The 14,035-nt window shown below is 46.0% G+C and overlaps 1 protein-coding gene across 9 annotated transcripts in view; it reads left to right on the forward strand.

Annotated features, from left to right (window-relative positions):
* Phactr1 (phosphatase and actin regulator 1) overlaps positions 1 to 14,035 on the forward strand; it is a 424,574-nt gene that overhangs the window by 208,420 nt on the left and 202,119 nt on the right. The window contains exon 1 of one of the 9 annotated variants that reach the window (XM_057786939.1): positions 13,122 to 13,630. The exons of the other annotated variants lie outside the window; for them this stretch is intronic. Within the exon in view, the coding sequence (XP_057642922.1) occupies positions 13,399 to 13,630 (232 nt within the window). The 5' untranslated portion in view covers positions 13,122 to 13,398. Of the gene's footprint in view, positions 1 to 13,121; positions 13,631 to 14,035 lie in introns of those variants that run through there. 9 annotated transcript variants of the gene reach the window in all.

Raw genomic sequence — 14,035 nt, forward strand, 5'->3', positions numbered from 1 at the left:
AAAGAAAGAAAGAAAGAAAGAAAGAAAGAAAGAAAGAAAGAAAGAAAGAAAGAAAGAAAGCCCAGCTGTGGTGGTACACATCTGTGATCCTGTACTCAGGAGGTAGAGGCAATTAACTCTTTAAAGTCATCTGCAACTACCTAACAAGTTCAAGGTCAGCTTGGACTGCATGAGACCCTGTCACAGAAAACAAAAACAAAACAAAACAAAACAACACAACAACAACAAAAAAAAACAAGCAAAGTAATAACACCCATGGTGCATTTAAAACCCACAAATAAATACAGAAGTTTAAAATTGCATAATGCATACATGATAAAAGTACAAAATTATGGATAGGCCTCACAAACATCAGCTTCAGGAGAATAATCACCATTGAGAAACAAATGGAAAAGGAAGGAATAGTAGCTTTTCTTCTTTCAGTTTAAATGAAGAGCTGAAACACATAACACGCCATATAGACCCTTAGAACGTGTGGGTGGGGTCGCACTCACTGTCTTTTTCTAAGCTTAAGCTGCAGTACTTGCAAAGTGTTACCATTAGCACTCAGCTGCCAGTTAGTTCTGGAGCGGCAAGAAGGACTGAGTAGATCTATGCCATGGTGTGTAGAGGGCATCTTCCAAAAATGTCTGGCTTGCTACTGTCTCATAGAAAAGAAGTTCCTGAGAAAGATGAGGGGATGGCGTGCAGAAGCCACACCCGAGCAGGGCTGCCTAGGTAACCATGAGATTGCGGGGGAGCAACAGCAGAGGTAGATTATGCTTGCTTTAGCTCTAGGTCGAGGTTCTGTATCTTAGAAAGCCCAGTGTGCATAGAGTTATTTCTACCTCCAACACCATCGATTCCAAATATTTCTTTCTTTCTCAAGACACACTTCTAATGGTTGCAATTTAATCTATTAGAATTTTTTTAATGGCTTTTCAAGAAAGGCCTCCCTGATCGCCACTTGCCTGGCCCATCCTTTTGTTAACCAAAGCATATTAGTACCATGAGGGCAACCGTCCTGAAAGTTTTTGTCTTTGAAATCCAACTTTACATGAGTTTGCTTTCTGGAAAAATAGATCCTCTTGGAAGGTTTATGAAGGAATCAGAGGGTGTATCAAGGGACAGTTGTTTCTTGGAAGAAAAATTCATGAGTGTCATACTGGGATGCTTACCGGCAGGTGTTTAATACATTATAAACAGTGTTGATGGATTTTTAATTATAAATTAATAACAAAAAAGTCTCCCTAATTCACTTTCCTGAAGAATGGGATGAGAAAAACACCTCGTTCCTTCACTGTCTTGGAAAGGTTTTCATCAGAGATTGTGGCGGGCAGAAGGATGAATAACCTAGGCTGGTGTGCAGAAGATGAAAAACCCCAGAATTATAAACCATGCAGGAGCTCACGCTCACATGGCCTGGGATGGGGGAGGCGACTGCAGAGGACAGTTTACACTTGGAAAATGACGGTTTGGGACTGCGCCCTTGAATTTCATGCTCTATGTCTTCAGACTCTGTGTTATAAATCCATCTGAATCATCTCTTTCCCACCACCACCTGCAGTCGCTGATGAGCGCAATCAAGTCTTTCTCCAGGCTTCTCAGTGATGTTATGAAATAATTTCCCCCATAAAAAAAATTCTTCCTTTACGTGTGATTCAACAGGAGCAAGTCTAAAAAGTGAACACTGGGCTAGAGGTGTAAGTGGGGAGCCTGGGTTTGATCCCTAGCACTGAAAAGCAATAAAGCAAAACCCAGCAATTGGTGTCCACTTTGGGGGAGGACTCCTTCTATTTCTGCTCTTCTCTTCTCCCCGCAGGGAGCTGAAACCTTTTTTATTTTCTCATTCTCTATTTCATGTCCCAGCCATGGGTAGATTAGAAAGGCCAGGGAGGATTTCCCATGGTTTGTAAGACTAACTTCCGCCTACATTTCGATCTGGATGGCAGGGCCAGATGATGAGCGTGCACAGTGTAAGGACAAATGTATCAATCCTGACTCAAATCCATCTGAGTGTGAAGATGAAGATGCCATTAGCTCAGTCATTGCCCAAATAGGCAGTCAAACACGCGCCAGCATCACCGATCGCCTGGCGTCAGGTTGTCTAGCTCTAGCTGGATAGAAAGAACCAGGAGAGAAAGAGTAGGGGAGACGTTTCTCAAATGCTTGTTTCCCTAGGTGTGTGACAACGGTGAGCAGGGACAGTAGACAGGTGGACACAGCAGGAATGTCAGCTTCTATTATTAAAGTCCCTGTGCCTGCCTCAAGTATCAGGACCCTACTAACCCTGCTGTCCCGATGACAGCCTCCAGTTCTGGGACCCTTCGAGTCCCAGCCCGAGGTCTGATACCTTGCCCCTGAAGACAGCTATCTGGAATTATTCCAACCAGCCAATGCCCATGGTTTCTCGTCACATTTCTTTGCAACCCTCCGTCAACTCTCCACTCTCTCGGAACCTCTGCATCTGTTCCCCTTCTTTCCTGCATGGAGATGTTCACCTGTTCCCTCGGTTGTGGTCATGGGCTCTGGTGGGACAGCATATGGGCATTTGGGCATTTGGGAAGTCCATTTAGGAACTGAGCATGATATGTCACTCAGCCGCAGGCATCCCCTTCCGCGAGGGGCAGGATCCAGGTGAGTAGCGGGAATCTCCAGTGCATCAGTAGCACCATACACTGCACTTCTGGATGGATTCAGGTCTGTGGGCACTGCTAATGGGAAAGATGGCAGCTTCTGCTGGCCACTGCCTCTCCTGCAGTCGGTCCTGTTGGGGCTTGGGCTAGGCACCACGGCTATTTGGGAGCCTGAACCTTGGTAACTGGGTGAGGCCTCCTGTAACCACCTCTGAAGGCCTCCCAGATGCCTCGACCCTCCTCAGCTTGAATTACTGAAAGGAAGCAGAAAAAGAAAAAGACCACTCTAGAGAAGTCTTCATTGGCCCTGATGTCGCAAAACAAACAAGCAAAAAAACAACCCGCAGGAATGTGTTTCCCAGAAGACTGGCTGAGGGGAGCCTAAGCAGCCTACGAATACAAAAGGAGCATTTATTAGGACAAATCAGTCATTTGTATGACTTTGTCTCTAGCACAAATTGTCACCAAGGCTTGTTTTTGGGTCAATCATGACTTTGCCCTCTTTAAGAGTAGTTCCAGCGCCCTAGGAAGTGCGCCCCCTCTGGCCAGGCGGAAAAGGTTCATCCTGGCTTGTGGTTTCACATAGCTCTGGCAGGGGCTGCCATCTTCAAGAGCCAGGACACCGCTGATATCTCTCACACAGTTGTCCCAAGATCCCAGGCGTAAGGCGCGCATGCATAAGGGTGGATGGTTCGTGGGCAGCAGGGTGACTGAGTTGGCTGTTTGATTGACAGTCCTTTATTGCTAATTAGGAAGTCAAATTGCCCAGTGCCAAGTGTCTTTGCTTATTTACAAGAAAATAAACTTCAAATATAGGGCTTACCCTAAAAGCATAAAGAACGTATTAACAACATCATTAGCACTGCAATTTTAGCAGAACCCAACAGCGTTTTAACAGTGATTTGAGTCAACCCAGTTCCTAAGAGAAGTGGGTCCCTCCTGGCCCTTCTCGCTGGTATTTACAATTAACACTGAATTATACATCTGCAGGGGAGGGGGGCCTTTTCCTGTCTGGGTCAGCCATCTTTTCCTTCTTGTAGGAAATCTGAACTCAGATTGTTTTGGAAGACATTACAGCTCAATCTCTCTCTCTCTCTCTCTCTCTCTCTCTCTCTCTCTCTCTCTCTCACACACACACACACACACACACACACACACACAGTACAATGTTCTAGGTAAACACAAAAATGCTGCATCCAATGCTCGGTCATTAGATTTCTTTCATGCTCTGGCAAATGCTACCATGTGCTCCCAAACAGTAGAGCCAATTCCACTTCGCACGTGCATTAGCAGCTACAAATATTTATCCTCAGTAGAACAGCTCTACTCCCCTTTCCATATGGAAAGATCTGTAGCTCCCATTGTAAAGACTTTCAATAAAACTCAGGGAAAACTGTAGGCAAACAGCATTCCCTGTGTCTCTCTTCATGCCTCCTGTTATTTCCCTCTTGATTTAAAAGCAACGTGGAGCACGGAGCCTGTCTCTGCTGGAAAGGGCCCTTAAGACTGAAGCAGCTTCAACTACAGTCTGGTCCTGTGCAGCTATCAGGCACCAGGCTCGTTGTTGCCAAAGCCTGCCTGGAGAGTTCACTCGGAATGAGTTTAATGGTGGGTAAAGGTCCCCGAAGTGTGTTTATGGTCTAGACAGCTCACAGCTGACTGAATGTGAGCCAGCCATTTATGTAAAATTAGAGACCATGGTGTACAGTGCGCTGATTGGGACTTGAGAACTGACCCTCCTGACGTTGAGTGGTGTCAACCCTTCCCTGCGGAATGGCAGAGAACCTGGACTGCCACTAACCTTCTCTTCTTTTGAAAGCAAAATAGGAGTGTTTTCTTGTTAAGGTAGAGTTCAGATTAGGACTTAGATATAAGGTTAATTCTAGGGCTTCTTTGCTATTGAAACTATGATAGATTTGGTGGAATGCGCTAACCTGGAAAAGGTATGGTTGTCTTCTTAAAGTGAGGGATCTTAACTTAAGCACTTTCAGTCTCCCTCATAGTGTCAGTTTTGAAACTGGGCAGGAGAACGAACAGAAGGGAAAGGGCTCCACGTTTCCAGCTCTGAGACAGTTCCTTTAAGGGGCTTCATTCTCTAGACTATAAATTAGCTATAAATCTTTGTAACATGATTATTAAGTAAGATATAGTTAAATGTATTGAATAAATTTTATTATTAAATATATATTATAAGCAAATATATTCAATACTTTTCATTATTAAAAACCCAGCAGAGTTTCTCAAATGCATTGGAAGCTTGCCAAATCCCTCCTCATGTCCCTGTCCCCGCCTCTGGGCCTCTCTTCTTCCCTTATGCACGTCATTTCCCTAAAGGAATTTTTACAACCCTCCCTCTCTCCCTACCTCCATCCTTCATATATATATATATATGTGTGTGTGTGTGTGTGTGTGTGTGTGTGTGTAATATTAGGTAATGTACTTATGTATTACCTAACACACATTTTGATGTTTTAAATTCCAATGACATGCTCTAGTATAATTTCATTAGACTTCATTTAGCTTTTTAGTTCATTGACTCTCTCATTCCCACAGACATTTCTTTTAAATGAAAAATAGCTGCAGAGTATTATTCCAGTAAATAGTGTGTCTGTAACATACATCATGGAGATCATGGAGGAAGCTCTCTGTTGAAATACAACAAGTAAAATTAAGCACCGTCTCTCTTTGGCCTGACTGCTCTGCTGTAGAGCGTTGTTTGGAAGCGCGCCAGATGCAGGGATCCTGGAGCATTGAAAAGAGAATACAACCTGGCTGGTTAGAAACAGAGATAGTCCTTTAAACAAACACGTCATAAGTCTTGGACCATATTTTGATGCCTTCTTTAGAGACTTGGACCATTGTGTTGGAGGAGGTCATTTGCATGTCACATGTCTGTGCACCTGTGATAAAATCGAAGCCCCCACCCACCCATGGCTGGCTACCCCCAGATGCCCTCACACACTGCTCCATTTCGTGTGGCATGAACGGTATCACGCTTACAAAAAGAATCAGCCTTTGTTCCTTGTCAATGCTGCATTACCCCATTTAACTCAGTTCCCACACCTGCTCTGTAGAAGGCCAGTTATCCTTAGCTAAACATACAGGAAACAGCCCCGAGGGACTCAGCACACCCAAAGAAATAAGCCCAGCCCTGAATGGATCCCTCGGGGAGCATCGCACTGGGGTCTGGTTTACCTATTGAAAGGGTAGAGGATAGAGAAGTAACTGCGCGCATCCTATTTTTACTCCTGTCCCCTTTACCACCAGCAGTTCCGCCCTGCATGGCAGCCAAGGTTTCCGCGTCCTGTGCCCACAGTCTGATAACCTTTCTTGGTTGTGTTTTATGATGCCATATGCTTCTTTCTTAAAATAGTGCGAGGGTCCTCTGATGCAAAGCCACCAATCAGCTCGCTCCCCGAATGTCAGTGGGCTGTTTGGGGGAGGACAACTGTGCTTCCCTGTTGAAGACATTTGGGCTCAGATTTCTACTTGGTGAAAATGCTAATTTGGGGGAACTTAGAGATGTGTTTAGTCTCATTGATTTCTTGTTTCCTGAGTGTAAAATGAAAATAAGAGTTCCATCATTTCCATAATAGAAATAGAGGTGTTGGCGTAATGATTAAAAAGGCGATACCATGCACGGGAATTTCTCACTGCTGCCTTCACCTTGACAGGCTAGATTTGCAGTGAAAACCACCAATGTTTCAGGAAACTGCAACAGCACAAGTGTGCATCTCTTAGTACAGACCATTGTCACAGTTTAGGAATCCGGCAGCCTTGTTCCACTGAGACAAAAGCTGGACATAATTAACTCTAGGAGAGGAGGGGGAAAATGCTTATTTAGGCTCAGGATTTCAAATATTTTGGTCCAGAGTCTCCTGGCTGCTTCCCGTCGGTAATGGTGTAGTACATCATTGCTTTGGCACATGGGGAAGAGCATGCTGGTCTTATAGTGACTGAGAAGCAGAGGGAGGAGAAAGGGCCAGGCTCCCAATTTCATTTCAAGGACAAATTCAAATGATCCAACTCCCTCTTACTAGGTACTCCCTCTTAAAGGTACATCCTGGTGGTATCACAGGGTGGGAACCAAGCCTGCAATAAGCCTTTGGGGGAGCATTTGCCTTTGGAGCTCCAGAAACTCATTGCTGTCTCATTCTAGAACACAAATGGGAGCAGAGGCCATCGTCCTGGGCTGCAGTTGGTCATGCATGGGATCAGGACTGCTCACTTAGCACTGTCTGCTCACAGTCACACAGGCTGCAGTGCCTCCATGCACCTGAGGATTCAGAAAGATTTGGAGAACAAGATTAGCACCTGCTAGGTCATGGTATGGTCAGTTCCCTGAGCTTTAACTCTTCTCGTTTAACAATGTTTTGTGACACCAGGCATGGTGACATATACCTGAGCCCTTGGCAGGCTGAGGCAGGGGGACTGTGAATTGAAGGTCAGCCTAGGCTGTATATAACAAGATCTTTTCTTGAATAAAAAATGCATGTGTTCCTATGTATACATACATATGTTTAAACACACATATGGAGATATATACATACATGGAGAGAGAAAGAAATCTGTCAACTCGTTTATGTCAAAGTTGATATTTTTGACACATTTCAACATTTGTTATCATTTCTCTGTTGAACTTTATCATTGTTTTTTATTGTTATATGAAAAACACTTAATATCATTTCTGTGTTTTAATGTCTTTATTTCTAGAAGATAAATAGCTACAAGTACCTATGTCTGTTCCCAAAGAATCTTGGTCTAAAATAAACCCCACAAGTTTATATACATTATATATAAAGCTCAAAGATATATATGGTGTGTCTGTTTGTGTGTGTGTATGTGTGTATGATTTAAAATAGGATTTGTTATTAGGAACAAAATGTAAAAAAACTTTAGAATGACAAGCCCCACATAATAATATTTGACAATTCTCAACCTTGGCCAAGCAGCAATGTCTAATATCTGATATTTAGTTTAGGCTGAGGGCCTGTCATGAGTGTTAGCAACACTGACTTTGAAGATGTCTGCTTCTGTAAGATCTTGCAGTGTCTCCCACCAGACCTGATCCTCTCTTCTGCCAGTCACTAAAATGGCACTCTCTCTAGCAACATGGTTGCTAGGGGTAAGATCTTCTATTTGGACTCAGGAGCTGCTCTGGGACAATCCTTCCACCTGGGCTAATTCAGATAGCTAAGAAGCCTTCCCAACCTGTCACCATGGCCTTGCAGGCTTGTAATCCGAGCACTGGGGAAACTGAGGCAACAAGATCAGGGGCTCAAGGCCACGCTAGTCTACATACTGAGAGCCCAGTGGGAAAACATAATGTGCAGATGCCCCTAAGACAGCGCTGCAACTGGGAACACGCACAGGTCATTGCCGGGGGTTCACCCCCTTCACTTCTTTCTCCACCTGTTTTGTTTCAGTGTCTTCAATCACTTCTCTTCACATAGCTGTCTGCTGTTTTCAGGAGAATTTACACAGAAAAAAAATCTGTTAGTGAGGATAATTATCATAAGCCTAGAGGAAAAAATTGCTTTCTAGTCAGCATTTTCAGAGGGGGGGAAATTCCCTTAGCTAAAACAAACAAAAGTCAAAAAATGCAAAAACACACCTTGCTCTCGGGATTTAGATGCCTCGAGTGTATTTTTAAGAAGTCCAGCGCTAATTCTAAAATCAGACAGATGAGCTTACTTCTACAAACCCTATTGTCCTCAGATGTCTCCCTGGATCCTGCACCAAATTCCTGCTGGGTTAGATTATAAAACAATAAAGGGAGAATCTGAGACTGACAGACTGTTGTTTGTCACAGGCTCCGAAACTCAGTTTGAAGAATCTGTGCCCAGCAAACCCCGCTCCTGGGAGAATAAAGCCTTGCAGGCTGTGGGCTGCTTTCTAATCTCAATCTGCAGAAATGATTACAATTCTTATTAACTAGATATGAAAGAGCCAGGAAGGGTATTCAACCTATTAGAATAGAGGCCAGCTGTAGCTAGTCCATGTAGCAGGACCATTTCACAAGACTATGACTTCTACTTAGACATTGCCTAGTTGCCTGCAGTACTTGGCCTCCCACATTGAGGGCCCAGCACATCTTCTTACACAGAATTTAAATGCACTGCACCACAGCCCCTTATCTGCGGTTTTGCCTTCCCCAATGTCAGTTGCCCATGATCAACCACGATCCAAAAATACTAAATGAAAAAAATTCCATCAATAATTCATACTTTTATCAACTGCATATCATTCTCAACAGTGAGGTGAACCCTTGCGTTTTGTGTGTGTGTGTGTGTGATATGTGTGTGCATGCATTTATGTGTGCACAGGTGCACAAGCTTCATCATCTGCATATGAAGGACCAAGGCTGACAATGGGAATGTCTTCCTCCATCACTCTACACCTTCCTTGTCTCAGACTGGGTCTCTTCACTGAATGTGAAACTTGCTGTCTTAGCTGGAGTGCTATCCAGCAAGCCCCTAGGGACCCTCCTGTATCCACCTATCCTGTAGACTCTCTTTGCTGGGATTACAGGCGTGTGCCACTATGCTCAGCTGTCACATGCGTGTTGGAGATCTGAATTCAGGTTTTCATGCTTGTGTAACAAGCCCTTGGCACACTGAGCCATCTCTCCAGCCAGAGTCTTCCCCTTACCGCTGCAGCCAGGGCTCCACATGCTGCCTGCTCTTAATTCATTAGTAGCGCTCTTGGTTATCAGCTCAGCTGCCGTGGCATTAGAGTTTCTGGGTTCAAGTAACCCTTATTATACTCAGTAATGGTCCTGATGTACAAGAATGATAATGGAGGCCATGTGGGTGTGCAAAGAGGAGCTGTAAAGTGCTTCCTTTAACTGAAAAGGAAAGGGTCTCTACTTGATAAGGACAGGAGAAGAAGTCACATGTGGTGGTTGCTAGGGAAAACAGTATGCATAGCACAGAGAATGCTGTAGCTGGTTTCAGGGATCCCCTAGAAGTCCTGAACCACTCTACTAAATGTGAAAAGGCCTGGAAGCTGTGTACCCTTACTCTGTCCAATTCCTGCTCCTAAACCACTAGGAATGGATTGTTCCTGGCTTCTCGCATTTAGACTGGAAACATTTCAACAGCCTCTGCTGCCTTCATGGCACCATAACTGTGCACTCATCCAGAAAGTCCAGTTTTCAGTTGCTACCTTGCTGGCTAATAACTGCCTGTCCTTCCTTACCTCCAGGCTCCAGCTTAACTTTCTTCCCCCTACAAGTTTGCATTCTCCTCACAGGGTCTCCGACACCACCCTCCTGCCCTACTCGCTATGTATTAGCCTTTCATGGACACCTCTAAGTGGAAGAGCTCCACCTTATCCATGTAAATCTTTGCAGAATTCTTCCACATGTGGTCCCAGCTAGATACAGAGTGCATTGTTCCCCATGGCCATCCCTGCATACAGATCTGACGATTCCATTCAGGGCTTTGTTGTTCTTGTTGATGTCTGTCCTTTCTCCAAGTGTCTCCCATTCATCACTAAACTTTAAGCTCTGGGACACCAGAAGTCCTACCTTTATGCTTTTGAGCTAAAATATACATTCTTCCCATAGACAATTATTGCTATTATCAAACTGATTCCTGTGTGTGCATCCAGGTGACTTCAAGATCTTGTTAAAATGCAGATTTGGAGGCAGAGCTTGGGATCTGCAGTTGTAATAAGCTCTCCAAATCTGCCGGTCTTTGGGATTGCATTTTGAGTAGCAAGGTCTCTGGACACCAAACCAATTTAAAGATGTGCTCTTCAAGTCAAGCGTAGGATGGGATGGGAAAAGGTTGTTATCCAAATAAGTGACAGAGAGACTGATTGCCAAGGTTCTTTCCAATTTAGATTATCTGGGTTTAAAAAAAAATCCCAGGAAAGCCACCTAGGCCTGGTGCAGAGGAGTCCCGTTCTATGTGTTAGAATGTGTAGGGCTGTGTTTCCCCTCAACATATTCTCCCTTGCTTTTAAAGGTGAAGAAAAATCCTACCACATTTTTTCATAGAACATTATAGGATGGTCATTGTCATGCTGTAAGGGAGGGGATAACTACCAAGAGCAGCAACTGAGTTAAGTCAGAACAGGCTACTCACTAAGCATGAGTTGTCTGTGGGTGGAGGCAAGCACAGGGTGTGTAAAGGCATCCCTTGTCATCAAGGCTTCAGCAAGGAGGTGCACAGCACACAGAACAAGGTCAAGAGCAAACACAGGGAACACATTCCCACCAGCCCTGCGACTAGCTGAAATAAAGTCTTACCAGTGGCCACCAGATACAACCCCCAGCTCTGTGCTGTATTCTAGTCTCCTTTCCCACCTTCTATTGTAGCAATAGGAAATGGCACTTCTGTCCTTCAGCCTCAGGGGGCAAGACTTCATACATTTTCTAGGAACATCATGCAAGGGGAGAAACATTCTGCCAGCCTCCTTGTTGACCGTGGCAGCTGCTGACCATGTCTGGTCACTGTCCTCTTAAGTTGTGCCTAGTGCAACTGGGAAACTGGGTTTTAATTTCATTGCATTTTACTGTATTAAAATGTGGATAGTTTCATATCACAAGCCAGTACCCTTGGGCACCACCAGTGAGAGAACGTCAACTCAAGGAGGTCAGTTAGGAAGACGGACCATTAAACAAGTAACTGTCCAAGGCAGGCCACAGGCCTCTTGCACATCTTTCTCCTGAATAAAGAGCCCCCACCTTGAGGTCACATCCTTTAATATATGAGCTTTCACTAGCAGCTATGTCCAAGTCTGTTCTGCTATAATCACGATGATACTTGGCCAATTAAGACCAGGGCATACAGCCTTGGTTCAGGCTTAGTGTTCAGGGACTAAATAACGGATTGCTTCCAGTCCAGTTGTTTTAATAAGGCCAAATGGGGCTTACACAGGTCTTCCTATTCTGACCTGTGAGGCAGAAAGTGGAGCTGGGAAGGCTAGCAATGTTCAAAATAGAATTCAGAAAGGATGCAATGTGATTTGAACACAGTTTCTCTCTTCTCGGCAGGGCTAAGAGGAAACATAGAATGAGGGCAAGGCCTAAGGATTACAAAATGTGTTTGTCCATGACATAATGAGATCCAATCCATCCCTTTGGGCATCTAAACCATATTACAAATGCATCTGTCATCTCCCAGATACGGGCTATAATTAGCTGGGGGCCCAGTGATACCACCTGACAGGAGCCGATGAAGGGACATTTACCTGTGACTGGTCTGGCTGATGATCCAGGTGGGAAGGGAGATGCTCTCAAAGCCCTTGATGGGCCCTTGTAGGAAGGGGGATGCAAGTGAAGAGACCACCTCGCCAACATCCACCCTCCACCCCATCCCTTACATCTCCTCCAGGGCAAAGGATGGCAGCTAGACACCCACTCAATGGTGATGAACCTGGCTGTCTTGGTTTGGACTGTATCGTTGCAGATGGGAAGTGGGACAAGCAGATAATACAATGGTAGAATTAGCATGCCTAGAAACATCACAAGATGTTTAGATTCCCTCCTGCATTGACTCTTATCTGGCAAAGAACCCTTCATGCCAAACCTGCCAACAGGAGACCTGTCTTTTGTGTAGGTTAGTTTTTTTTTTAATTAGCATCCAGAAAGTTCTTGGTAAAAGTGATTGTACATTCTTTGATTAACTCTATTTTAGTGGGCTCGAAAAGAGGGAGAGGAGGGCAAGGCTGGGACGCAGAGGGAACAGGACAGGATTAGAAAGAACATGGGCTTGGAGTTGGACACATCTGGCTGTAAACACCTGTTTCTGTTAATGCTTCATCAATATTACCCAGGGACCTTGTTAAATGCTTCAAATTCCCGGAGCTCTACAATGACCTACTAAACCAAAATCTCCCGGCCCCAAAGTCTTAAAAAAAAAAAAAAAAAAAGCACTCAAGATGATTGTGAAGTGTAGCTTCTCAAAGCCTAGATTCCCTGATTTAGGACTAGTCTCGGGATGTCCTGTGAATGAGTGAATGGGTTTAAACATTTTTTAAAGTCACTCAGAACAATCAAGACTTAAAAAATACGGCCGCGGATTTGCTTTCTTTCGGGTACTGCTCTCTGGAGGTCTCCATAGTGTCACTTGCCTTGCTAAGCCCTTAATCACAGAGCAGTGGCAGCTGAAGCATTCAGTCAAATCTGTCAAATCGCTAGTGTCTGGAAATTGACGGTTGTTTGAGAATGGGTGGAAAACGGGCTTTCCCCTATGACTGCAACTGAGGACCCTGGAGGAAAGTCCCAATCATCTCGGGGACTTCTACTGGAAGTAAAAATATCAAGGACGCTGTAACAGGTTGTCTAATCCTGGGACGTGGTTGGACCCACCCGACAGTATAATTTGTTCTGGCCTCAGTTCCACCCTAGGACTGGGACAGCCGCCTCCTGTAGTACATCTTGCTTGCCTTTTAGCAGCGGGAGGCTTGGAAGGGAGGTGGCTGTGGCATCCTGCCCTGAGTTTCCAGAGTGAAGGTGGCCACAAACCCGGCTGGCTGGGAGCTGCGGGTTTTGCGATTCGCCGAGGGGTGGGGCTGCCCCGGAGAGCGTACCCGGGAGACCCAGAGCGTCGCTCATAGAAGAGCCGCCCGTACAGCACTCTGCAGTCCTTCCACCGGGGTCTCGGGATTCGCCCCGGCTCGGTGAGGTCAAGACCTCCAGTGCGCCATTCTGCCCCGCCCCGGCCCGCTGTGGCGCTGGTGTAGCGTGGGGGCATGCGGGTGCGGCCAGGGGACGCGAGTGGCAGCGCGCGGGGCGGCTATCAGCGACCGGCCCCGGACGCCCGAGGAGCGGATGGCGGAGCCCACGCGCGCGGCAAAGCCGCGCTGCAGGCAGGGCGTCGTGCCAGGCGCGGGCGCCGCCGTGAAACCCAAAAAGAAAGCTTTTTATTTGCTGAGCATGAAGCCCCCGAAGGACCCTGCCCCCAACAACAATAACAACGTGTCGTTTGTGATCCACTGTCAACTGGGCAAGGAGATCAAGCACATTTGCAGCAACTGCAGCCGGGGGGAGGACGGCCGCGACGGTGAGTGCCCGGCGCTTCGGGAGGTGGCGGGAAGGTGGCTCTACCGGTCTAAGGTCCCTGGCGCGGCCGAAGTCTGCCACTCGGACAACTGCAGGAACCTCCGTTCGCTGCCCCCACCCCCACCCCCGGTCCTGCACTTTGCAGAGTGTCACCCCCAGCCAGTGGGTTTGCAGCAGTCTCTCCAAAAGCAACTGTGGGGATTTGACTTAAGAAGATGGGGGTCTTAAGGGATCTATTCACAGTAGCCCTAAAAGCTTTTTAAAATGTGTTACACCTGCTCCCCCATCCTCCATCTCCCCCGCCGCACCCCCATCTCCCCCGCCGCACCCCCATCTCCGCTGGCTCCTTAACTGTGGGATTTGCCAGGTTACATTACTGATATGGGCTTCCTTCAGGTGGCTTCCC

This window comes from Chionomys nivalis, chromosome 13 (assembly GCF_950005125.1).
Source record: "Chionomys nivalis chromosome 13, mChiNiv1.1, whole genome shotgun sequence".
Taxonomy (NCBI): Eukaryota; Metazoa; Chordata; class Mammalia; order Rodentia; family Cricetidae; genus Chionomys; species Chionomys nivalis.